The sequence below is a fragment of the Taeniopygia guttata genome, chromosome 14 (assembly GCF_048771995.1).
Source record: "Taeniopygia guttata chromosome 14, bTaeGut7.mat, whole genome shotgun sequence".
Classification (NCBI taxonomy): Eukaryota; Metazoa; Chordata; class Aves; order Passeriformes; family Estrildidae; genus Taeniopygia; species Taeniopygia guttata.
The window spans coordinates 5847488-5873146 of NC_133039.1; the positions used below are offsets into that span (position 1 = coordinate 5847488).

General features: G+C 63.9%; 2 protein-coding genes across 3 annotated transcripts in view; one reads left to right on the forward strand and one right to left on the reverse strand.

Annotated features, from left to right (window-relative positions):
* RAI1 (retinoic acid induced 1) overlaps nucleotides 1–14201 on the forward strand; it is a 74283-nt gene extending 60082 nt beyond the window's left edge. The window contains exons 3-6 of the mRNA XM_030285101.4: nucleotides 5021–10616; nucleotides 11783–11876; nucleotides 12148–12197; nucleotides 12557–14201. Coding sequence (XP_030140961.4) covers nucleotides 5037–10616; nucleotides 11783–11876; nucleotides 12148–12197; nucleotides 12557–12571 — 5739 coding nt within the window. The 5' untranslated portion in view covers nucleotides 5021–5036 and the 3' untranslated portion in view covers nucleotides 12572–14201. The remainder of the gene's footprint in view (nucleotides 1–5020; nucleotides 10617–11782; nucleotides 11877–12147; nucleotides 12198–12556) is intronic.
* A 930-nt stretch (nucleotides 14202–15131) lies between these two features.
* Nucleotides 15132–25327, reverse strand: SREBF1 (sterol regulatory element binding transcription factor 1). Of its 2 annotated transcripts, none has more exons than XM_072935692.1 (19): nucleotides 22701–25015; nucleotides 21444–21827; nucleotides 21171–21331; nucleotides 20961–21101; nucleotides 20666–20884; nucleotides 20465–20579; nucleotides 20172–20383; nucleotides 19404–19608; nucleotides 18676–18860; nucleotides 18309–18570; nucleotides 18038–18204; nucleotides 17787–17955; nucleotides 17601–17709; nucleotides 17419–17528; nucleotides 17195–17327; nucleotides 16860–17022; nucleotides 16437–16622; nucleotides 16246–16357; nucleotides 15132–15722 (listed from the first exon to the last, which is right to left on the reverse strand). In XM_072935692.1, the coding sequence occupies exons 1-19, from the start codon at nucleotides 22717–22719 to the stop codon at nucleotides 15499–15501; spliced, it is 3276 nt and encodes a 1091-aa protein (XP_072791793.1). In that variant the 5' UTR covers nucleotides 22720–25015; the 3' UTR covers nucleotides 15132–15498. The 2 variants fall into 2 exon arrangements, with proteins under 2 accessions (XP_072791793.1, XP_030140971.4); XM_030285111.4 differs by lacking the exon at nucleotides 22701–25015 and adding an exon at nucleotides 25031–25327 and having other exon boundaries at nucleotides 15133–15722.
* Between the last annotated feature and the right edge of the window lie 332 nt (nucleotides 25328–25659).

Consider the following 25659-nt stretch of genomic DNA (forward strand, 5'->3'; position numbering starts at 1 on the left):
ATGCTGCTGGTGGGAGGCATTGGGGAGGGGTATTAAAGGGGTGCACTGCGGGGAGAGCACATTATTGGGGTACATTGGGGCAAGGGTGCACTAGTGAGAGTGTTTGAAGGGGTGCAGTGGTGACAGGGTGCATTAAAGGGGTTCACTGGGGAGGGGGACCATTATTGGGGTGCATTAAAGGGGTTTATTGGGGGACAGTGCAGTAAAAGGGTGCATTGGGGGGCTGCACTGGGGAGAGGATGCATTAAAGGGGTTCACATTAGGGGGCATTGAACGGGGGATGCCCTGGGGTGTCTGTGGGGTGCAGGGACAAACAGCAGCAGCTCCACAACTGCGTGGAGGGTTTGCCCCCACCCCGGGTGAGCCCCTGGGGTCCCTCTGCACTGCTGAGGGGGGTCTGCCTGTATTCCATGCCCCCAGTTCCTCTCATTCCCAGCTCCTGAGGCAGGATGCCCTTTCCTGGTCTGTCCCACACACCCCGGCTCCCCCCCTCCCCCGCAGCCTCCCCTTTTCTCTCCTCCCTTAATAATCAAATTCTCCGGAGCACTTTGCGGTGTGGCAGCCAGCCAGAAAGGGTTTCTTTAAACTCCACCAGCTCACAATTAAACAAATCCGGGGCTGACGCTACTCGATAGGCGCTTATTCCCCTCCCTGAGAGCTGCCGGGGGATCCAGGGGGGTCCAATCGCTTCGTTCCCAGCTCCGGTACCACCTCACCATCTGGGGCTGCACCCCTGGGAGTGGGACGAGGGTTGGGAGGGGGTTTGTGGAGGGGGTTTGGGGTGGGGACGGTGCCAGCAGTGCTCTGATGGCGGAGCATCCCCCTGTGAGAGCACGCTGCTATTTTTAGTCGCCGAGTCCTTGTTGATGGTACAGCAGCGAAGGAGAGGGAGCAGCGGAGGAGCAGCAGGGCTGGATCGGCCCCGCGGGATGAGCAGCAGCTGGGAAGCAAGGCCAGGGAAACAGGGGGCTCCTCACGCCCCACGGGGCTGGGGGTTGGGGGTCTTGGGGCTTACCCAGGGTCCCTGCCATGGATAGTCCTGGGCTGCCTTCAGAGGGCTCCAGATCCAGCCATGGCATGTCCCTGCCAGGCAGGAGGAAGGGGAGGAAGGGGAGAAGGCAGGGAAGGAAGGGAGGGATGGAGGGATGGATGGATGGATGGATGGATGGATGGATGGATGGATGGATGGATGGATGGATGGATGGATGGATGGATGGATGGATGGATGGATGGATGGATGGATGGAGAGAGGGAGGGAGGGAGGGATGGAGGAAGGAAGGAAAAGGAAGGAAGGAAGGAAGGAAGGAAGGAAGGAAGGAAGGAAGGAAGGAAGGAAGGAAGGAAGGAAGGAAGGAAGGAAGGAAGGAAGGAAGGAAGGAAGGAAGGAAGGAAGGAAGGAAGGAAGGAAGGAAGGAAGGAAGGAAGGAAGGAAGGAAGGAAGGAAGGAAGGAAGGAAGGAAGGAAGGAAGGAAGGAAGGAAGGAAGGAAGGAAGGAAGGAAGGAAGGAAGGAAGGAAGGAAGGAAGGAAGGAAGGAAGGAAGGAAGGAAGGAAGGAAGGAAGGAAGGAAGGAAGGAAGGAAGGAAGGAAGGAAGGAAGGAAGGAAGGAAGGAAGGAAGGAAGGAAGGAAGGAAGGAAGGAAGGAAGGAAGGAAGGAAGGAAGGAAGGAAGGAAGGAAGATAACACGAAATCCAGCCATGCAGCACAAATCCTCCCGAGCAGCAGGCGGGCTATGCTGGGCTGGCAGTGCCACTTTGCCCCACCTCGGCTCCTGGCATCGGCCCATGCCATGCATCAGCCCCCGGCACCATCATGGCCCCGGGCATCCCTGGCGCATCAGGGAGGTGTACAGGTCCTTGTGTGTCCCCCATGAGTGACACAGGGGCTGTGCTGGGCTGTCCCTGCTCCCTTGGGACCAAGGGGATGGGATGCTCTGGCTGTAGCCAGCGGTGAGTGCTGCTCCTTGTGTTCCAGGGACAGGGTCGTGCCAGTGCTGGTCACTGTGGTGGCCCCACATCCCTGCCCTCTCCCTTCACCATCCATGAGCCCTGGGCACAGCACGGCTTTGCCAAGGGCAGGTGTCCATCCTCAGCCATGCACCAACAGCCCCGTATCGATTCCCATCTCAGAGGCAGTGGCTGGAAACTTCTTCAGGGGCAGGAGAGCGCATCCAGCAGGGACGTGGCAGGGACAGCGAGTGGGCAGGGCCCCTGGGGCCAGCCGCAGCCACCTCCCTCTCCGGGGGAAGGCTGTAACCTCCCTGCTGTCGACAGCTTGATTTGATGCCGTTAAAGCTTTTGCTGGAAGCAGCCTGCATCAGGCACAACATCTGGCACGGCCCTTCCCCGACAGCAGAGCTGGCCTCTGGCACTGCCAGCGGCTCCGGGTGCTGCTGGTGACGAGTGTCCCCTCCCAGGGACAGCCTGGTGCCCGGGTGGCCCACAGGGACATGGGACTGTGGCTTTGGGCATGTGGGATTTCAGCTGGAGCGCTGTTGTTCCCTCTGTGCATCCCCACCTCTGAGTGCCGGTGACTGATCCTTCCCCTCGCACCGTGCGCTTTTGCTCATCCCGACATTGTCCCAGCTGTTTGGAAAATTAACAATTAATTAATAATAATAATTAATTAATCACGATAATTAATAATAAAGGAGAAAGGGGAGAAAAGCTCCCCCTAAAGCTTCAGCACAGGGTCTTCTCAAGCCGATTTAATTTTTCAAACCCACTCCCACACAGCATGAAGGGCTCGTTGCTCCCATTAATTCTCCCACCACAGCCCAGGGCTGCCCCACAGCCTGGCTTTGATTTTCCTGCCTTTGTTCCAGCAGCACTGGCACAGGATACCATGCTGTGGTAGGGGCTTTTGCGCCAGCTTTCCAGATTTTTGGACCCATCATTTCCCTGGAATTTAGGCTTTAGCTGCATGCAGTTTCCCACAAAACCTGCAAGATGCACCTGCAATATGTGGCAGTGACATGGAAAACATCCCAGAAAGGGATGGGGAACAGGGAGGGATGAGGTGCTGGGCTGGTGTGGGTGGCACTGAGCCTGGCTGCGGTGGTGCCCGAGGGCACTGTGTGATTGGTGCATGCCTGAGCACCTGGTGTTTGTGGAAATAGAATTAAATAAAGCCCCATGTGCATGTAGACCCCAAAAAGGTGCTGAGGTGTTACTGGTGGGTGCTGCAAGGAAAAGGGCCGATCTGGGACCTGTCAAACCAGCAGTGTGGTTTATGTGGCTGTGGCACTGGACCGTGTGGTGTTTGACATGTTGTGGCAGTGGCATGAGGGTGATGGAGGGACATGTGGGGACACACATGAATCCATATCCCAGCTCAAGGCTGCCTGGCACCACAGGGAAGTGTGCCAGGAGCTGGGCTCAGACAGATACTGCCAGCACCCTGTGCCCTCCTCTCATTACACTCATTGCCTTGATGGGAGCTGAGGGGACAGCACTGTTGTCACCACTGTGTCACTGCCAAGGGAGCAGCACTGGGGATGTCCCTGGACAGCCACAGACCCTAACCCAGGCTGACAAATCTCTGTCTCATCCAGGCTTGTGTGCACCCCAGTACCTTCAGCCCACGGGTACTGAGGACAGGCAGGATGCGCCCCGTGCCACCACGCTCTTCATTAGCCCCCACAAGCCACTTGACTGCCTTAAGAGCTCAAACCAGTGACCCAGGTGTGTCCCTGCTCCCAGAGCCAGCGGGCTGAGGAAATGGGGAGCTTTAGTGACGATGGTGGCAAGGAGCTCAGTAATGACGGCTGCTGGCGGGAGCAGACAGCTTCCAGATGGCATCGCGCCGGGGCAGGGGGATCGCTGGGGCCGGGGGGGCTGCGGGAGGCAGCAGCCGGCAGAGACGGGCAGAGCCAGCAAGTTGAAATGACTTTTTTTGCAGCAGAGCCTGCGGTTCTGGCCCTCTGCGCTGCTGCTTCCAGTAATTAGCCCAATAATTAAAAAGAATGGCGATAAGAGGGGTGTGCAGAGGCGCTCGCAGGATCTCAGCATCCCTGGGGAGGTGTGTGAGAAGGGCGGGAGTGATTTGTGCATGTGAGGGGTGGTGGATGTGTGAAACACAAAGCAGAGGGACCCCAACATGTTGTGGGGGGTCACTGCACCAGGTGACCAGGCAGGGAGGGATGAGCAGCTTCAGCAGCAGGGACAGGAGGGTGGCTGAGCCCACTGAAGATGGGGAGGAGGCAACCAGCCCCCAGCATGCTCCTGCCCATGGGCACCGTGCTGCCATGCAGGGAGAGGGGATAGAGGAGGATGCAGGACGCTGCAAGGTGGGGGTGCAGCACCCAGGCAGCGTGATGCAGGGAGACACAGCACCATGCAGAGTGATGCGAGGTGACACAGAGCCAGCTGCTGCCAGCCGGGGCGGCGCAGTGCACACGGATGGGATGCAGGGCAATGGGATGCCACACGGGGCAATGAGATGCAGGGCAATGCAAGCCAATGCAATGCAGGGCAGCATGATGCAGGGAGATGAAATGTAAGGTGCTGTGGTGCAGGGTGATGTGAGGTGAGGTAGGAGGAGGTGGTGCAGGGCAATGCAGTTCAGGGGGATGCAATGCAAGGCAACACAATGCAGGGAGTCAAAATGGAAAGTGATGTGATGCAGGATGAGGCAAAGCAATGTGATGCAGGGTGATGCGAATCAGGGTGATGAAATGCAGGGCAAATCTGGGTGATGCAGTTCGGGGTGATGCAAGGCAACAAGATGCAGGGAGGTGAAACACGAGGTGAGGCGTTGGAGAGCAGTGCAAGGCCACGCAGGCAATTCAATGCACCACGGGGTGATACCAGACAATGCAGGGCAGTGAGAGGTGATGCAGCATCGCGTGCTGTGCTCCAGGGCAGCTGTGAGATGATGCCCAGTGGGGCAGTGCCCAGCAGCTGAGGTGAGGCTAGGCGAGGCAGTAATGTCCCCATGGTGCAGGTGACACTGGCCCTCTCGGACCCTGGGCCACCGCGGTGGCGACGCTTCATTTGAATTCTCGCCTCTCTCTCTTCGCAGATAACGAGCCCGCGCCATGCAGTCCTTTCGAGAAAGGTGTGGTTTCCATGGCAACCAGCAGAGCTACCAGCCGACTTCACAAGATACATCACGCCTGGAGAATTACAGGCATCAAAGTCAGGCAGGGCCGAACTGCGAGCGGCAGAGGCTGGTGGCGAAGGAGTACTACAGTCAGCAGCAGCTGCCCTACGCGGGCTATGAGAACAGCGCCGTGGAGAAATACCACCGGGGAAACAAGCAATTAGCGGGGCAGCAGCTGCAGGGCAGGCCAGCCTTTTCCAATTACACTGTGCAGGAGAACAGCCCTTATCCGGCCCGGTATTCCGGGGACGAGAGCCTGCAGGCGTGGGGTGGCCAGCCACAGGCACTGCCCGGCGGCGTGGCCAAGTATGAGGACAACCTGATGAAGAAGACAGTGGCGTTGGCGGGTGGGCGGCCGTACCATGAGCCGGCGGCCACCTCGCTGCCCTTCCGGACTCACTTCCAGCAGCAGCCGCAGCAGCAGCAGCAGCAACAGCAGCAGCAGCAGCCGCCCGCGCTCCCCTACCCCAAGCTGCAGCGGCAGAAACTGCCCAACGATGTCTCCTCACCCATGCCCTTCTCACAGAGCCCTCACTTCGGGCAGCACTCCCAGTCCTTCCCTGCCTCCTCCACCTACTCCTCGGTGCCGGGGGGCAGCCAGCCGGCACACTCCTACAAGAGCTGCACGGCGCCCTCGGGGCAGCCGCCGCTGGAGCGGCCCCTGGGTAGCGCTGCCAGCCTGGCCCCCGGCCCCCGTGTGCCCAACCTGCACGGCTACCAGCCCAACCGCATTGGCTACGAGCAGCCCCCACAGCCGCCGCCGCAGCCCCCGCAGCCGCCACCGCCACAGCCCCCACAGCCACCGCAGCCCCCGCAGCCCCCACAGCCCATGCAGGGGCGGCATCACGCCTCAGAGACCCTCCACTACCAAAACCTGGCCAAGTACCAACATTACAACCAGCCTGGCCAGACCTACTGCCAGGGCGATGCGCCGCCCGTCCGGACGCCGGAGCAGTACTACCAGACCTTCAGCCCCAGCGCCAGCCACTCGCCGGCTCGCTCCGTCGGCAGGTCCCCGTCCTACAGCTCCACTCCTTCCCCTCTGATGCCCAACCTGGAGAACTTCCAATACAGCCAGCAGCCCCTGAGTGCTGGTGCCTTCCCGGCCGGCATTGCTGACCACAGCCATTTCATGCCGCTGCTGAACCCTTCTCCCACTGACGGGACGAGCCCCGACACTCAATCTGGGAACTGCAAAAACTTGCAGAAGGAGAAGCTGCCCGAAAACCTGCTGTCAGACCTGAGCCTGCAGAGCCTGACAGCACTCACCTCCCAGGTGGAGAACATCTCCAACACTGTCCAGCAGCTGCTGCTCTCCAAAGCTGCTGTGCCCCAGAAAAAGGGCATCAAGACGCCAGCAAGGACCCCTGAGCAGCTCAAGGGGCAGCACTGCAGTCCTGAGAGCAGCACCTACTCGGCAGAGCAGGTGGGGACCCCCCTGTCCGACCCACTGAGCACCCCCCAGTCTGTCCACGCTGAGACACAGGACACTGACTATCTCAGTGGGTCAGAGGACCAGCTGGAGAGGAGTTTCCTGTACTGCAACCAGAACCGCAGCCCTGCACGAGTCAACAGCAACTCCAAGGCAAAGCCTGAGTCAGTGTCCACCTGCTCTGTGACCTCCCCAGACGACATGTCCACCAAATCAGATGACTCTTTCCAGAGCATCCACGCCACCCTGCCCCTGGAGACCTTCACCAAGTATGTGAGCAATGAACGGGACTGCCCTCGACTGCTCCTCAGCGCCCTGTCCCAGGAGGAGCTGGCTTCTGAGATCATCGTCCTGCAGGATGCCATCAGTGAGAAGGCAGACAAAGCCTGGGCCAACTTGCCCATGCTGGGCAAGGAGACCACCAAGTCCCCCTTCCAGATGGAGAACCACCGGCCCAGCCTGGACTCCATGGTGAAAGGTGCCTGGCCCAGCCAGGGTGACTCCAGCACGCTCACTGAGCCCCTCAAGCTGGACAAAGCTTCAGGGGCCAGCACAGGGAAGGACTTTAGTGAGGAGGTGTACAAGGGTCCCCAGGTGGAGTTTCCAGCCACCGAAAGCAAGGATGTGCTGAAGGACGCTGCCCCACTGGCCTTCAACTCCAAGCCCAGCATCCCAGCAGCGACCTCAAGCGCGGGAGCCACTGGCTACAGCTGCTACTCAAACACCACCGCCAACTCGGTGGCGTCCGAGAATGCCATGGAGCATTTTGAGTGGCCGGAGGAGAGCCTGGGTGAGGCCTGCCTGCGGTGGAAGGATCTCCAGGCCACCGACCTCCCCAAGGGCTTGTTTCCCAGCAAATTGGTGAGCTCCTGCAAGGAGAAAAAAAACGCCTGCGGCTTGGACCTGTGCGATGGAGAGCAGCCAGCCAAGAGTGAGCCGGTCCAGGACTTTGGCCAGCAGGTGATGGAGGAGGAGGAGGAGACACTGACCTATGATGAAGCAACAAAGGCAGACAGCGAAAGGTGGCTGCAGGACACCCGGCACTGCTGCTCAGCTGGGGACTTTAGTGAGATCCCCATCATCTCCTCGCCGGATCTGAAGGAGTCAGACCTGGAGGCAGAGGAGTACTCCTCACTCTGTGAGCTGGCTGGCTCGGAGCAGAAGTCAGTGACATACGATGCCTCACCACCAAAGCCCCCGGAGATGCCAGCTGTGCTGTCCTCCAGCGAGGTGCCCGTGTCTGCCGAGGAGACCGTCAGCACAGTGGAGAAGGAGAGCTCAGCTCCCACCCCACGCCTCTCTGGCCAGTCTGTCATCCTCCTGGGCCCTGCTGTGGGCACGGAGACCAAGGTGAAAAGCTGGTTCAAATCCTCCCTGCCCCACATCCAGCCTGAGGAGGAGAATGGCGGAGGGGAGACATCCCACCTGGAGGCGGCCGATGCTGAATCCACCTCATCGGTCATGGTGAAGCAGCAACTCACGCCAGAAAATGTGCTGGGAAAGATGGAGCCTGTGTCACGGGGCAAGAGCCTCCGCAACAAGAGGGTCCACTGCCGGCTGCCAGAGGGGGATGGCCCCAGCAGCACCGTGCTGAGTCCCTTCGATGAGCTGCCAGCAGCCAGCAGTGTGGCCGGCGCCTGCCTGGGGCCAGACGGACAGACAGAGGTACCGAGCAAGAGCGCCCAGAGCCAAACACCGCGGTTTCCAGCCGAGGGGCTGCCAGCACGCATGTGCACCCGCTCCTTCACCGCCCTGGCCGAGCCCCGTGCCCCTGCCCCGCTGGAGGGACTGAAGGCCCCCACGCACCAGGAGAAGCTGGGGAAGAAACCCGGCTGCAGCGTGAAGCAGCGGGTGGCTTTCAAAACCAGGAAGCGCAACAGCCGGCCGGCCCCCAGGGTGGTCCAAAACGCCAGCGATGCCACCCTCCTGGTGCCCGGCTTGGTGGTGGCGGAGGAGGTGGCAGGGCCGACACCGCTGGAGGGGGACGCGGTGGAAGCCGGGGAGAGGGACCAGCGGTCGATGATCCTGCGCTCCCGCACAAAGACACAGGAGGTTTTCTACACCAAGCGGCAAAGGGGCAAGCGGGCAGCTGACGTCCGGCTGAAGAACTGCAAGGCCCCCAAGAAGCTCATATCCAACAACCACCTCCCATCTGCTTTCAAGCTGCCAGCGCCGGGCAGCCCCCACAAGGAGGGCAAGGTGGGTGCCCGGATGAAGCTGCCCAAGGCAGGGCCGGGCGTGGGGGGCAAGATGTCAGAGCGGCCGCTGCACTCACTGAAGAGGAAGTCCACTTTCATCTCCCCCATCCCCACCAAGAAGAGGAACCTGGTCCTGCGGAGCAACAGCGGTGGCGTGAAGGAGGAGAAGCCAGAGGGTCCCCCCAGCCTCTTCAAGAAGATGCCGGTGGCCAAGAAGGTGAAAGCCAAGCTGCCCACCAAGAGCTCTGGCGAAGCCATCCTGAAGCCCCCGCTGCCGAAGGAGGCCCCTGATGTCTGCATCAAGATCACCTCCCGGGCGGCCTTCCAGGAGGCCACCAAGACCAAAGTGCTGCCTCCCCGCAAGGGCCGTGGCCTCAAGCTGGAAGCCATCGTCCAGAAGATCACCTCCCCCAACCTGAAGAAGTTCACCTGCAAACCAGCAGCCACAGCAGTGGCAGCCACAGTAGCTGCCTATGGCTCCTCCCTGAGCCCGGCTGGGGCGGAGCGGGTGGTGAAGCACAGTGGGCTGGCTGTGGCAGTGGGCGATGCGAGGCTGCCCAGGCTGGGGGCGGCACAGAAGGTGCCCACGATGCCGGTGGCTGAGCCGCTCTGCCGGAACCCCAATGGCCGAGCACCAAAGGGGAAGCCGGGTGGTGGGAAGAAGCTGCCCCATGACGGCTGCCAGGGGGAGGCTTGTGGGTCAACGCCAGGGACCCAGTCCAGCCCCAATATGGTTGCCAAAAACATGGGGCTCCTGCCCAAGAAGAGGAACCGCAAGGGCAAAGCAGCAGCGCTGGGCATGGCCAAGGCACCCCTGAGCCCTGCACTGGCACCACCGCTGCCCCGGGAGCGCGTAGCCGGCCCGGGTGGTGCGGAGGAGGCGCCTCGGGAGAAGAAACCAAAGACTGAGGAGAAGGAGGCGGGGAGCAGCGACGGCCCTGCGGAGGGGCGCTCCGCCGCCGGGCCGGCGCGGGGCCCGAAGCCGCGGGCCAACCACTCCAACTACAACGGCTACTCCAAGCGGCAGCGGAAGCGCCTGGGCCACGGCAAGGCCAAGGCGGTGCCGGCGCGCTGCAAGAGCCGCGGGAAGCGGCGGCGGCAGCCCCAGCAGGCCCCGCTGCTGCACCCCGCCGAGCCCGAGATCCGCCTCAAGTACATCTCCTGCAAGCGGCTGCGGGCGGACAGCCGCGCCCCGCCCTTCGCACCCTACGTCCGCGTGGAGCGGCGCGGAGACTTCACCACCGCCTGCACCGTCGTCAACTCGCCCGGCGACGAGGCGCGGCTGCAGCGGGGACCGGCCGGGCCGGCGCCGCGGCCGCGGGCGGCGCTGCCCGCCTCCTCCACCATGCACATGGGGCCGGTGGTGTCGAAGGCGCTGAGCGCCGCGTGCCTCGTCTGCTGCCTCTGCCGCAACCCCGCCAACTACAAGGACCTGGGGGACCTCTGCGGGCCCTACTACCCCGAGGACTGCCTGCCCAAGAAGAAATCCCGGCTGAAGGAGAAGGCGCGGGCGGACGGGCCGGGCGAGGACTCGGCCGTGCCCGAGCGGGCGGCCCGTGGGCCTGAGGGCGGCTGCGGGAAGGCGGCGCGGCCTGAGGCGGCCGCCGAGGCAGCCAAGCAGAGCTCGCTGCGCTCCAGCCCGCGGGGCATGTTCCGTCGGCTGCAGAGCTGCTACTGCTGTGACGAGAGGACAGAGGGCGAGGAGGCGGCCGAAAAGCCCCGGCGGCACGAATGTCACAAGGGCGAGTCCCCGCCGCAGGAGCCGGCGGGCGACACGCAGGAGCACTGGCTGCACGAGGCTTGTGCCGTATGGACCGCTGGGGTTTTCCTGGTGGCGGGGAAGCTCTATGGGCTGCAGGAGGCTGTCAAGGCGGCTGCCGACCTGGTAAGAGCTCGGCCGCACGCCCAAGGCCGCATCTTCCGCTGGCCTCCTTCAGCCAACGTCGTTCCCATGTCTGCGCCTCCGGTCGGGATGAAAATGAATAGTTCTGCCCTGGGAGAGCCGGGCAGGTGCTCAGCACCGTGAGCCCTGCTGGGTCCCTGCGAGATTTGTGCTGCCGCGTCTCTGATAGCTCCTGACCTCTCCCTTTTAGGCACAGAAATAACCTACGGTTTATGTTTTAGGAAGGCCCGGGGATTGTCACATCCCCTGGCCCAGTTGTGTGTTGCACGGGGTGTCTCGGAGCAGGACAGATGCCGCAGGGTGGGAGATAAATATGGGCACAACACAGCCTGATGTCACCGTGATGGGCAGCAGGGGAAAGGGAAGTGCAGGGAGGAGATGACCCTGCCCTGCTCCTCTCCCCCAGTGGCTGGAGTAAGGCCACATCGTGTGAGCAAAACAGGGAGGTTGCTGAAGGGGATGAGAAGTTGTGGCTGGCCCATTCCTGGAAGCGTTCAAGGCTGGATGGGGCTTGGAGCAACCTGTTCTAGTGGAAAGTATTCCTGGCTGTGGGAGGGGGCTGGAATGAGGTTTTTTTCAGGTCCTTCCACACCATTCTGGGATTCTGTGACATGGATTTTTAGTGCTGGGGAGAGGAAGGGGACAGCCTCCCATCAGAAGCTGTGCAGGGAGTTTCCAGCAAGTCCCCCAGTGCCAGGTTTGGGGGCTGGCTGTATTCCCAACCCTGTGTGCTCATTTCAGGGCTGTCTGGAGGCAGCTACCCTCACCACAGGTGCTCCCATTCCTGCAGCACCCGCTGGGGACGGGGCAGGTAGGGCACAGCCCAGGTCATGTCCCTTGGCCTCCTGCCCCATGGAGTATGGCTGTGGGCTCAGTGTCGTTCAGGAGAGTGGTATGGCAGGTAGAAACCTCGTGCATGGCTGCGGACAACCAAGTGACAGGCATGGTGTGGTTCACAGTGCGCTGGCACGGGAGGAAGAATGTTGCCTGAAAGAGGCAAGGAGGGGCTGGAGAGGATCAGGGACACCCGTGTTGCCCTCACTGCTGGGGCCGTCGTGGTTCTCTTCTTCTGTGCTGGGCTTTGACAGGGTCTCTCTGTCTCTCCACATCTCTCCTTCCCTGCTCCGAATTCCCGGGTGTGTGTACAGAAGTGCTCGAGCTGCCAGCAAGCAGGAGCCACCGTGGGCTGCTGCCAGAAGGGGTGTCCCCACACCTACCACTACGCGTGTGCCATCGACACAGGTGAGCCCGGCCACAGGGATGGGGCACGGGGTCCTGGGCACTCTCTGACCCAGCTCAGTGTGGGGCCTGTTGCTCCAGGGCCAGGGGTTTGTGGCTCGCTGCCTTGCCAGGGTGGTGATGCCCACTGTGCTGGCAGCACTGGCAGGTGTCACAAGCTTGTGTGGCCTCAGCTGAGCCCTTCACACAAATGCTGTGGCTGGTGGGTGGCCGTGGCAGTAGCTGCCTTGCAGTGCAGGCTGTCCCCTGACACATCCTTGTCCTCTCCTCACAGGCTGCTTATTAACTGAGGAGAGCTTCTCCCTGAGATGTCCCAAACATAAGGTAAGCCAGAGCCCCCCGTGCACCCCTCAATGCTCTGCAGCTCCCTGTGGCAGGAGCACCTGCCCTCAGACCCCAAATTCCTGGGGACACCCATCCTGGATGCTCAGCTCAGTGTGGGCACCACATCCCTGGGGGTATCAGGTGGGGGCCAGCCACTGGGTCTGGGGCACCCCAGATAGCTCTGAGGGGTCTTATCCCCTTCCCTGCGCACAGACGAGGTGGTGAACGATGCTTGAACCCCTCCTCAAAGCGCTGCGTGCCGGGTGGATGCCCGGTTATTGGCGGGGAGGGGGGGATGAGGACAACCCGGGGGGTTCTCCAGCGGGATTCCCGGGCTGACAGCTCCGTTCTCCCCGCAGAGGCAGCCGGTGTAGCCCCGCGGGCACCCGCCCCGCCGCCAGCGAGGGACCGGCAGAGGAGGCAGCGCCTGGAGCAGAGCGGGGCCGGGCCGGTGTACCGGGGACCCCCCGAGCCCGCTCCGGGCGGGCGGAGCCAGCGCCGGGCTTTCCCTCCCGCCGGGTCCCGGTAAAACCCGGTCTGGATACGCGGGGGACGGATCGGGATCTCCCACCCGCGATGGCTGCACAGGGGGGCGGGGGGTGTCCGTGTTCAAGGGGGGGTCCCGGCGATGTTGTCTTACTGTGGGGCCGCCGGACCCTCCGTGGGTCCCGGCTCTCAATATCACACTGATCTGATCTGAGATGTTGCCTTCAGCAAACCTCATGGTGTCTGTATATAGTTCAGCGAAGAGGATTAAAAAAAAAGACCAAAAAAAAAAAAAAAAAAAAAGAGAAAAATGAGAAAAAAAAAAAAAAGGCAAACAACGGCCTGCTGTTTGAAACACCACTCTGCTTTTTCCGTTTTGTTCTTCCATCTCCTGTTTGCCCCCACCCACACCCAGGGTACTGGGGGGCTAAGGGTGCTTGGTCAGGCTGGTGGCCATCCACCAGGCTGCCCCAGCCCCTCTCCCAAATCCCAAACCCTGACTCATTGCACCCCCCACCCTCCCACTCCATGTGGCACTGGCACTGCTGGGCTGGGGACACCTGGTTCCTGCTGTCCAGGACCCCCCAAAACTGCCTGTGCTTGGCTTCACCAGCACCCCTTCTGTGGCTCCTCTTGTGGGGGCTTTGCTCCCTGTGCTTGTGCTGAACCCCACAGCTCTGCGTGCTGAACTGGAGGAGGAGGAGGAGGAGGTGTTTGCTTCCTCCCTCCACATGGGCCTGGCTCACCCCTCACTGCCCTGGGTTTGCTCAGCTCCCTCGGCTTTTGCTTCCTGGCCACCTCAGTGGGGCTGGGGGACTGCCCAACACTTTGCTGACCCCTGCCCACATCCTCCCTTTGTGTCACCCACACCCCGACACAGGTAGCAACCAGCCCAGGGTGAACCAAATCCAAATCTCACCCCAAAAACAGCCACTGGCTGTCCCCCAACCTCTGCAGCATCCTGCAAAGGGGGGCACGCTGCTGCTCCCCCCCAGAGCCAGCGCCCCACGTCCCCACCGCCTCTTGTGTCCCCTCCATCCCACCCACCCCAAGGTTTGCTGGCCACACAATGTCTGTTGTTTCAGCAGCTGCCTCGGACACAGGAGTGAAAAACAAAAAGAGGAGGTGAGAAAAACAATTTTTAAAAAGGTAGAAATAATAATAATAATAATAATAAAATTAATTTAAAGAAGAAAAAAAAAATCCCGTGTCCTTGGCAGTGTTGCCTGAAATCTGGCTATTTTTAGTGACATCTTGTACATATGACTGTAAAATGGTAAACCGTGTGTATTATATATTGCCTCATTATATAGTGTATATATATGTATACATATACATATATATAATATATATGAAGACTGTAAATGTTAAGACTAGTGTTCTTATTAGTATATTGCTTCACACTGAAGATTGTGTGTAACAAGCTGTTTCTAAAAGATGTTTATTTTCCTTAAGAGTAAAAAAACAGGTCATTGCATTCAGAGCGTCAATAAAGATACAACGATTGTTTTGGAAGTACGTGGCGCCCTGCTCGTGGCCTCTCTTTATCCTTGGGGGGCTGCTGGGGTCCCCCCAGGGATGTGACAGCCCTGCCTGGTCCTTTGTCCCCAAAGGTCTCGCTGGAGGGGATGGGGCATGGGGACAGCGCCCGTCGGGGTAAAGAGGGGGTGTTTGGGGTCCCTCAGCACCCGGTGTCCCCATCCCTGCCACCCCTGTCCCCCCCTCCCGTGCAGCCCTGTGGGGACAAGGCGCCCATAGCTGTGGGGGGCCCCTTGTCCCCCACTTGTGGTGTCGGTCCCGCTGCAATCCAGCACACACCAGTATAAATAATCAGCTTTAATTGTCTGTACAAAACTCTCCGACTATGAAAATACCGTTTAAAAAGGGAAAAGGGGAGTGGGGGGAGGCGAGGGGAGGGGGTCTATGTACAAGAGGGGGTGAAGCAAGGACACAGGGGCACCCGCCAGCCCCCCAGGAGCCCCGTGCCACCCTGCCATCCCTTCTCCCAAAGCCTGTCCGTGCTCCGGGCTGGTGGCAGCTCTGAACTAGGGGAGGGGGGGAGGAGGATAGGGGTGGGGGTCCCCTCTTGCCTTCCACGGGCATGGCTGGGCAGGGGGCACTTCCCCAGAAGCAAACCCCAAACCCGAGGGGTGCTGCAGCCGTGGGACCCACGGGGGGCCAGGAGGGGTGTGTACGGAGGGGTACGGGTGGCACCGGCGGGCTGCGGGTGACACCGGGGGGGGGGCCGGTGGCAGTGGGGGGAGCCGGTGGCACCGGTGAGGAGGGGCCGGTGGCACCGGAGGGGGGGTGGCAGGTGGCACCGGCGGGCTGCGGGTGGCACCAGGAGGTACGGGTGACACCGGGGGATACGGGTGACACCGGGATGGGGGTGCCGGTGGCCCCGGGGGTGCCGGTGTCCCCGGGGGTGACGGTGGCACCGGTGGGGGGGGTGCCGGTGTCCCCGGGGGTGACGGTGGCATCGGTGGGGGGGTGCCGGTGGCCCCGGGGGTCGCCGCCTCCCCGCCGGTGCCCTGCAATACTGCGACACGTCACTAGAGGGCCCCACGGCCGTGCCCCACGCGGGCCGGGGACACGGACACGGCCGTGGGAGGGGGACGACCCCACCCTGGGACCCCACCCTGGGACCCCCACCCCGCACCCCTCAACCATCACCCGACCCCTCCCCACCCACCCCCTTCACCCCTAAAAGCGCTGCCTAACATCACCCCGCGGGGAAACTGAGGCACGGCCTCCTGCCACCCCACATCCCGCCCCCACGGGGGTGGGCAGGGGGGGCTGGCGGCCCCTTCCCCACCTATCCCGAGGTGACGGTGGTGCCGCTGCCCAGCTTGATGATCATCTGCTGGCAGTCGTGCAGCGTGCGGCGGTCGCCCAGCTTGTCCAGCGTGCGGGCGGCCTCGGCCAGCATCCCCACGCGTGGGCCCGGGCCCGCCAGGAAGGTGGGTGGGAGGTAGCAGCAGGACAGCAGCAGCGCCTCGGCCTGTTCCCGAGGGCTGGGGTGGCTTTCTGGCTCGCCAGCTGCAGGGGACAGAGCCAAGGTCAGCACCGAGGGCGCCCGTGGAAGTCATGGATAAATCTCAGTGACTGAGTAAATCTCAGGGATCCTCATGAGGATGGGGTTATTTGCCCACTCTGGAGCTGGTGCCACCACCAGTGGAGGGGTTGGGAGCTCACTATCCCAGCTCTTGGGGTGCTGCAGGTGGGAAAGGGGTGTCCCACCCTATGGCTCACCCCATATGCCATCATCCAAGGTTGGTGGGGTGCTGTGGGTGCAGAATGGGGGTTCCCACTTTGTGTCTCACTACCCAACACTTGTGAGGGCTGCTGTAGGTGTGGGGCAGGGTGCCCCACCCCATTTCCCATCCTCCAAGGTGGTGACCAAGGTATCCCACCCCATGTCCCACCACGCAACGTGCTGGGGTACTTTGGGTGCACATCAACATGTCCCATCCCTGTCCCACCGCATATCCCAAACAAAAGCTGCTGGGGTGCTGCAGGTGAGGAGTGAGGTGTCCCTCTCTGTGTCCCACCCCGTGCCCACCTGTTTTGCTGCCCTGCACCCCTCTCCTGCGCAGGCTGCGGTCCAGCAGCTGGTGGGTGCGCGTGGGGCTGGCCCGGGCCATCAGCCTGGCAGTGGCTTCGTGCAGGAACACCTGGATGGGGGGGGGACAGTGAGCACAGCCAGCTGCAGGACACCGGGGGACCTGTCAGGTGACGGTTTGGGGGGCTCACCCGGCGCATGGCGGGGCGCAGGGTCTGTGCCAGGCGCCGCAGGCTGCTGAGGTCCTGCTGGAAGCCGCGGAGCTCCAGGGCGGACGCCTGGTAGAGGCAGCTGCGCTGCTGGCTCGCCCCCATCTGCTGCTGCCACAGGTTGGTGCGGGTGACCAGCAGCAGGTCGCAGAGCAGGAGCTGCACCGCCTGCAGGGACAAGGGGATCGGGGTGAGCAGGGGGTGGGACGGAGGACGGGGGTGCCGAGGGGGTCGCTGCGGGCAGGCGCTGCTGCGCGGGACCCCCGCCGGGCTGCATGGCAGGGGCATTGCACTCCCAGTCTGACACATGCAATGCAACTACAATGCACCCCCGCGAGGGTCGGGGGCACCTCCCGCCAGGGCTGGGGGCTCGCGGCCACCTCGTCCCTCCCCAGCCCAGCTCACCTTGTCGATGGTGCCCTTGGGGGGGCTGCCCAGCTCCAGGCTCTCCCGCAGGCAGCTGCTGGCCTTCTCACAGTGGCCCAGGGTGGCCTGGCTCCCGTCCTGTTTGCTCAGCAAGGCACGGACAGCTCGGAAAGAGTGCAGGGCAGCACGGGGAAGGGGCTTCCTGCAAGGTGGAGGGGACACGGTCACTGCAGATCCCTCGCTGTGCATGGCTGCACCCCTCCTGAATACACACCAGGTGCTCCAAGTGTGTTCAGAGAGGTTGTGCCAGTGCAAGGGGGGAGAGAGGCAGGCAATGAGGTGCCACCCTTGTCCCCAACGCCCCCAGCACTCACTCAGAGCTCTGCAGTGCCCGGGGCATGGTCTCCACCAGCGGGTAGAGGCGCTCAGCCCCCTCCTCATCTCCCTGCAGCCAGTGGATAACGATGCCAATGAAGGACGCCCACCACTTGGACACGGGGTCAGTGCCTGCGGGGCAGGAGGGACACAGGAGCAGGGTGTTTCCACTCCCATGGCCCCCCACATGAAGTGACCCCAATGGGGGGCACGCCAGCCTCACCTGTGACAGCCGCCAAGCCAGAGGTGATGGAGGGTGTGGGGCCGGGCGTGCCACTGACATCCGAGCAGCCGTTGAGCAGCTGGAGGTACTCGAGGGCGTCGGAGAACCGCCTGTGCAGAGGGGCTGTGAGGGGGCTGGCCCCACGGCAGGCAGGGGGAGAAGGCGCCCAGCCCAGCACTCACCCCTCTCCCTGGGCAGTGGCACGGCCGGGCTCAGGCATGGCCACGCAGCACAGCGCCTTCTCCAGGAGGTGCTCACGGAAGAGCTGGGTCACCTGCGCCAGCGGGTCCACTGGGGCACAGAGATGGGGTCAGCAGCTACACCACAGCCCCAAATTTGGGGTGCGGGGCTCGGGAGCTTGGGGTCACCTGGGTTGCCGGCGGAGCTGTAGATGGTTTCCCTGGGGACACCTTTGACCGCCCAGTCCCCGTCCACAAAGAAGCGGTGGCCCAAGGGGTGGCAGAGCCACTGCATGGCGGGGGGCACGGCCCCGCCGTGGGACAGGGCCACGCGCCGGGCGCTGCAGAGGAAGGGGCGCTGCGGGGAGAGCAGGGGGTCAGGAAGGACCTGAGACACAGTCCCAGGGGACACAGGGGACACCCCAGTGCCCCACACTCACCGCCAGGAAGTGGAAGCAGCGGTGCAGGCTGGCCTTGATCCGCAGGGCAGCCGCCACGTAGATCTCGGCCAGCGCTGCCACGGAGATGGCGTCACCGGCACACTCAGCCAGGTTGACGGCGCTCAGTGCCAGGTTGATGGCCAGCAGATGTCCCCCAGCCTGCTTCCCTATGAGAACGGGGACGGGAGGCTCAGGCATGGGGCTGGGGGCTGTGGGGACACACGGGGGGCACAGAGGTGCTGTCCCTCAGCCCTGTGGCGCGGGGCCGTACCGGCGAGGTGGAGCTGGTGCAGGCGGTGATAAGCCATGGCAGCGTCGCGGGCGCTCTGGCGGACGTGGGCAGGGGGCGGCGGGTCCGGGCGCAGCCCCCCGGCGCGGGCAGCCAGCCAGCGACCCACCCAGAGGCGCTGGAGGAGGTGGCGCAGGAGTGTCCAGAGCAGGCTGCAGGCCAGGTCCCCGTGGGACGCCGGCAGCGGCCGCCCCAGCGCCCCGAGCGCCGTTCGCAGGTGCTGGGCCCCCTGCGCGAAGTCTCCCTGTGGCCCGGAGAGATGAGGTGGGTGTGGGCAGGATGAGGGCACGGGGCAGGTGGGGCAGGTGGGGCAGGTGGGGCAGGGGACATGGCACACGGTGGGACGTACCCGGTCGAGGTCGAGGTCGGCCTGCCGGCGGTGCCGCCAGAAGAGGATGGAGGGTTCGGAGTGCGGGCGAGTGACGGGCTCCCCGCAGACGAAGAGCCGCACCACCGCCCCCAGCACCAGCGCCACGTTCAGTGCCCAGAAGGCCAGAGTGGGCCACAGCCACTGCGTCCACCCCCACGGGTCCTCTGTGCAGGGATGGGGTCAGCAACACCCCATCAGTGCTGCCCTGTGCCCGCCCCAGGGTCTCCATCCGGTGGCCTTCATCCCATGTCCACTGAAGAGCCTCCACCCGATCGTGTCCACCCAACAGATTCCACCCCAATGCTCTCTGCCTCACACACACACCAGGATATCCATTCTGGTGGCCTTCACCCTGTGCCCATCCCAGCAGCATCCACCCGATGGCCTCTGCCCCATGTCTACCCCAATCATCTCCCATCTCAGACTTATCCCAGCCCTCCCTCCTGATGGCCTTCACCCCATGTCTACCATGACCACCTCCACTGTGATGGTCACCACTCTGATGCCCCCCATCCCAACAGTCTTCACCTCATGCTGACCCCAACAGCCTCGAGCCAGGTAGCTCCTACCATACACCCACCCCAACATCCTCCCCCTTGATGTTCTTCACCCCAACAGCCTCTAGCCCTGCCCACCTGCCAGCCTCCACCCCACACCCATCCCAACAATCTCCATTCCAGCATCTCCCACCCCACACCAGAACTCACCCAAAGTGCCAGACTCAGCCATGATGCTCCTGCCAGGACCAGCAGTGTCCTGGCTCCCCAAGGGGGCTGGGGAGCCAGACCCCCGGAGGAGGGAGGCCAGGGGGTTGAAGGAGAGGCAGAGGAAGACGAAGGTGCAGAGGGCCATGCGGGAGCGGTCCAGCATTCCCTGGCTGCTGGGCGAGGGCGGCGGCTGCTCCTGCTTCACCTGCACAGGCAGAGCTGCTGAGTCTGGGACATGGGCATGGACACGGGGTGGTGGGCACAGGCATGAGATACTGGGCATGGGATACAGGGCACGGCATCCAGAGCATGTGGCACATGGCATGGAATATAGGGTGTGGTGATGGGGGACGGGCATGGGATAGAGGCAATGGGATGTAGGGCATGGGGTACAGGGCATGGTGATGAGGCACAGGCTGGAGTACAGGGGCACGGATCTCAGGGTATAGGCATGGGGCACATTTTAGGGTAGAACAAAACTGCCTCCACACCCAGCCCCAAATCTTGTGAGGATAAGCCTCAGAGAACAAGACCGGGGCTCTCAGCTCTGTCCCCATCTGGTACACTTTGCCTTGGCACCTCCTACATGAAGCAGCAGAACTCCTGCCCCACTCAGGGCAAGGACATCCCCCCCAGCCCCACTCAGGGCAAGGAGATCCCCCCAGCCCTCCCTCAGGGTAAGGAGATCCCCCCCCAGCCCTCCCTCAGGGTAAGGAGATCCCCCCCAGCCCCACTCAGGGCAAGGAGATCCCCCCAGCCCCCCCTCACCTTGCCATGGGCACAGAGGGGGCTGTCGGGCTCCGAGTCGCTGCTGCTGTTGCTGCTGCCACCGCTGAGCGAGAGAGGGCTGCTGTGGGACGGCGAGCCCACGTCTGAGGGCGGCGGGGTCAGCATCTCCATCACCTCCGCCTTCACCACCTCCATGGGGGCCTCTGCCTTGGTGCTCTGGCTGCAGTGGGTGCCCAGGTCCTTCACAGGCTCTGCAGGAAGCAGAGTAAGCTGATGGCTGCTTGGGGGCATGGAGGTGAGCCCCCCACCCCATGAACTGCCCTTCCACTCACGGTTCTTCTGCATGGCCATCTTCAGGGCAAGGTTCTCCTGCTTCAGCTTCTGGTTGCTCTGCTGCAGGAAGCGGATGTACTCGATGGCCTTCCTCAGGATCGCAGACTTATTGAGCTGCCAGTGGGCAGGGACGGTTCAGCCCAAATTCCGGGCAAAGCCCCCTCACTGCCAGGCCCTGCCCCACCAACCCCTGCTCCCACCTTGGCCTCGGTGCCCACCACCAGGTCCTTGAGCTCCACGATCTTGTCGTTGATGGAGGAGCGGTAGCGCTTCTCGATGGCGTTGTGGGCCGTGCGCTTCTCGCCCCGGCTCTGCACCAGCGCCGGCTTCCCGCTGGGCGCCAGCCGGTTGATGGGCAACTTCTCCGCGTCCACCACCAGCGGCACCGTGGCCAGGATGGTCCCTCCGCTCACCAGCGCCTGGGGGGTGCAGGGTGGGCTCAGTGAGGCTCCTGAAGCACCTCCCCACCCCGCAGCTCCCAGTGCTGGCACCTACCGGCACCTGGAGCGGGGTGGCAGAGCCGCTGGCACTGCTGGCCAGGGAGGCGATGGTGGAAGTCTTGGCGCTGCTGGCATCTGTCTTGACGGCCGTCAGCAGTAGGGAGTCAGCCTTGATGAAATGGGGCTGCAGGAGAACCTGAGGGGCAGCGGGGGTCAGTGGGGCTGTGGGGGTCAGCGGGACCCCCACCCCTGGCCCTGGGCTTACCGGCACTGACTGGATCTGTGGCGACACAGACTGGGTGGTGGGGGCCAGGAGCTGCTGGGGTGCCACATTCTGCACGGGGCCGGGCAGCGACACGGGCTGGCTGGGTTGTGGGGTGGGCAGAGGGCTTGGCAGGGTCTGCCCCGCACTCCCAGGCTGCACAGCTGGGCATGGAGCAGAGGGCAGCGTTAAGAGAGCCCCTGGCACCAGCCCACCCCTCCAGCAAGACCTTCACCCTGGGAGCCCCGATCCCACTCTGCACCCCCAAATCCTCACCGGAGAAGCTGTGCTGGTTCTGGTAGCCCACCAAGGGCTGGGGAGTGAAGGGGCTGGGGGACGCAGGGACAAAGCTGGGGGCCAGCATGACACCGGGTTGGGGCTGGCTGCTGGGCACCACGGATGGCTCCTCCTTGACACCCAGGGACGGCGGTGGCAGGAGCGGGGCCGGGGGCGGCGGGGTGAAGGTGGCCATCCCGGGGGGCCCCGCGAAGGCGCTGCTGGTGGGGGCGGCGGGGGGCGGCTTGCTGGGACCCAGGAAGGTGTTGAGGGTGCCCGGCGTGGAGGGAAGCCCCGGAGGCACGGCGCTGTCCGGGGCACTGAACGGTGAGTCGAACAAGCCCGAGAAGTCATTGTCCGGTGTATTGATCAGCTGCAGCATGTCTGTAAAACACACCCCCGTGCCGTCAGCTGCAGCCCCCACCTCCCAAGGTGGGCCTGGGCTGGTCCCGTCCTGCCCTCCCCACAGTGTAGAATTTAGGGGGCAGATCCCCATAATCCAGAGGCAAAATTCCCTGAGAGTCCATGAATCGGCTGTGCCCTGTTCCTCTCAGCCTCCTACCCATGCTGACATTGGGGAAACTGAGGCACTGGGCTCAAAACGGGGTTTCAGGGCTTGACCAACAGCAGCCAGCGTTTTTCAGCCTGGTCGGGGAGTGGCAAGGCACATCTCAGCGTGTCTTTGATACTGAGGGGGGCTTGTGCCAGATCATTCATTTATTCTGTCCTGGGAACCCCGAGAATCCCCAGATCAGCCCCTGTATTAAGGGGAGGGGTGCTCAGGCTGGGACAGCGGGGTGGCACCCCGGGATGTGCCAGACCCCAGTGCCAGGTGTGTTTGCTCACAACAGCCCTCAGGAGGGCAGCTGGGCCAGCACAGGGCTCAAACAGCCCGAGCGGGGTTTGTCCCGCTCAGTGGCACCTGGGCTGCCCCACAGACACATCGGGGTCTCTGTGTCCTCCACTGAGGCGTCCTGGGCTGCTCCCACCATGCACGGATGTCCTGATCCCGCTACCCCCACCCAGGCGCATCCCACCGGGGGCACACAGACCCCAGGGTACCCCACGATCCGCTACCCCCAGGCTCACCCCCCCTGCACGCACAGACCCCGGGATACCCCCAAAGCACCTCCCCACGAACACACACCCCCGGGATGTCCCCGCCGAGCCACACAGCCCCCGGAGGGGTGCAGACTCCGAGAGGCACCACGGCGGTGGAGGAGGAGGAGGAGGAGGAGGAGGAAGAGGCGGGGGTACCTTCAAAAGTGCACTCCATGGAGTTGGAAGTGGAGGGCTGTCCAGGAGGAGGATGCAGCCCCCGCTGAGCAGCGAAGAGGCCCCGGGATATTTTAAAGCCATGTTCTCGCCTCCTCCCCGGCGCCCTCCCCGCGCTGCCCGCGCCAGGGCTGGAGCGCGGCCGGCGATGGGGTGATGCGACTCCGCCAATCGCCGCCGGCCGGCCCCGGACAGCCCCCGGCGCCCAAGGTGAGCCCGCACCGGGTTACCGGCGGGCACTGGCCGCAAGCCGCCCGCGGTCACTCGGGGTCACACTCCGCTGACCTCTCTGCCCGCGCCCCATCGCCCCCCGCCAGCCCCGTGTGACCCCCGCGGGGGTGCGGCTCTGCACACAGCACTGCTGCACCCCAAAAACACCCAGCCAGCCTCGGCTTGCTGCCCTGTGCAGGTGGGGGTCCCTCCGGGGGCTCCCAGCTCCCTCCTTCCACTCAAGAGACCCCTCCTCCCCCCAAGGCTCCCTCGTGGTCCAGAGCAAAGTCTAGGGTTGCAGAGAGGGGGTGCTCCCTCCTGTCCCCCCTCCCACCTCCTCCTGCCCAGCCTGGGGGTGGGCACGGCTGTCCCACCCTCCTGGCACCTTCCAGGTGTTTCTACCCTCTGGCACTCGCTGCCACCCACGCCATCAGCAGGGCGAGGGGCACCCACCAGTGCCTCCTCCACCCCCACCGTGGGAACCTGTGGGGCAGACCCACTCGTCTGTGGGTCCTGGCAGGTCCCAGCGGGCTCAGGGCACCCACATCCGTGGGCACAAATCCCACATCACCCTAGGGTTGGTCCAGGGATGAGGGACAAGCCTTGGCCAACCAGGGACCGGTGGCAAACCCACTTTGGGGAACTGTGGGGTACGAGGTGGCCCGGCTGGCTGTGATACAAAGGAGCATGGCAAAACCCCACAGCGGGAAAACCTCACCCCATCCGGCACCACTCAGCCCTGGCACCGCTCCTGCTTCCCTGCCCACGCCAAAACCTCGCCAAGAAAAGCAGGTGGCACCTGGATCTGCTCTGATCCACCCCAACAGCCACTGGGATGAAGCAGCAGACCTGGGATGCCATCTCCACCCCAGACCTCGGAGGAAAGACCACCACGGACCAGACAGTGGGGCAGGTGTTGGCAGTCCCGTGCCCGCCTTTCTGCTGGCTCTGCTGGATGCCGTGGGGCACATGGCGAGGCGGCAGCGGGGCTTGCCGTGAGTTGGGATCCCCAATTTTTTGAGATCCTCAATTTTTTGGGATCCCCAATTTTTTGCTAAAGCCTCGGAAACACTGAACTCGGCACACGTGGTGCTCTGACGGTGGGAAGTGGGTCCCTTTGCGGAATGTGTCCCTTTGGGAAGGGGGTTCCCTCCGGGAGCGGGTTCCCTTGGAGCATGCCCATCCCAAAGCGGCGGGGAGGTGGGTCTGGCGGGTGCCAGCCCCGGGGCCGGGGCAGAGCCGCCCCATCTCACCACAATCCGGTGGGATGGGTTGGGAGAGCCCAGGCGCCCTGGAGGGAACGACCGAGAGTAACCCCGCCGGTGGCGTCACGGGTGGGGCGGGGCCACCCGCGACACGATGCTGTGACCGGGAACGGGGGGGGATCGTCGGGGCTGTCCCGGTAGCGGCACCTCCAGCCCGGGGGTCCCGGTGTCCCCTGTTCCCCCACCCCGAGCCCCCCGCCACGGACCAGCCCCGGTAACGGAGCCAGAGCGGTTCTGCACCGACCGACTCCGCGCTCCGGCAGCTCGGTGTCCCCCCTCCCCACGCCGGGCCCGGCACCGAGTCCTGGTTATACACCGATCCCGCTGGCCCGGCCAAATGCCGGTACCAAGTTCCCGGACCGTGCACCGAGCCTGGACCCCCCGGGCACGGCCCTGCACCGACCGCGCCCCCCATTCACCGAGCCGCGGTTATACCCCCGGCCCGGTACCGGCCACGCACCAAGCCCCGCTCATGCCTCCAGCTCGGTCCTGACCTTGCACCGAGCCCGGTTACACCCCCAGCCCGGTCAAGCCCCGGTCATGCCCCCAGCCATGTCCCGACCATGCTCCAGGAGCCGGTACCGCACCGTGCCCAGCCCCGGCCGTACACCGAGCATGCCTTTCCCCCAGCCCGGTCCCGGTGATGCACCGAGCCCCGGTACCGCACCGTGCCCAGCCCCGGCCGTGCACCGAGCCTGCCTTTCCCCCAGCCCGGTCCCGGTCATGCACCGAGCCCCGGCACTGCACCGGGCCCGGAGCCCCGCCGTGCAGCGAGCCCGGTTCTAGCCCCAGCCCGGTCCCGGTCCTGCCCCAAGCCCCGGTCACGCCGGTCCGCACCGTCGATGTCGCTGAGCAAGGCCGTGTCGATGTCGCTGGCCCCGGAGAGGCCGAGGGACGGTGCCAGCCCCTCCAGGGCCGCGTCGTCGAAGGCGAGAGCGCTCATCCCGGCGGCTCCGGTGGCTCCGGTGGCTCCGGTGGCTCCGGTGGCTCTAGGGGCGGCGGGGCCGCCCGCCCGCCATGGCCGCGCTGGCCGGGCTCAGGCACCACGGGGACGAGCCGCCAAGTTGCTCCGGCGAACCGTGCCCGGAGCTGCCACCGGGCGGGAGGGCGGCGGGTGGATGGAGGCGGAGCCGCCGCCGCGTCCCGCCCCGCGCCGCCTCCCCGCGCCGCCCGCAGCACCGGGACCCCCGCGGCACCGAGCGGGGACACCGGGCGGGGACCCCGCGACACCGGGCTGGGACGGGGGAAGCGCAGGCTGCAAGCCCCGAGCAGGACATCGTCCTCTGGGGATGTCACTGACCCCAGGGGATGGGCAGCGAGCCCTAGGAACGGACACTGAGCTCGGGGAAATCATTGATCCCTGGGGTTGTCACTGAGCCCTGGGGACGTCATTCACCCCTGGGGACAGGCACACACTCCTGGGGACAGGCACACACTCTGGGGACAGGCACCAAACCCTAAGGACA

What these genes read in the sequence shown, in the direction of transcription:
- SREBF1 (XM_030285111.4), bottom strand. Translation starts at nt 25,136, where the DNA reads ATGAGCGCTCTCGCCTTCGACGACGCGGCCCTGGAGGGGCTGGCACCG. An exon ending in GCACCAGCTCCACCTCGCCG is followed by an intron (nt 18,205 to 18,308) that starts GTACGGCCCCGC and finishes CCGTTCTCATAG; the next exon opens with GGAAGCAGGCTGGGGGACAT. An exon ending in TGGCTTGGCGGCTGTCACAG is followed by an intron (nt 17,328 to 17,418) that starts GTGAGGCTGGCG and finishes CCTGCCCCGCAG; the next exon opens with GCACTGACCCCGTGTCCAAG.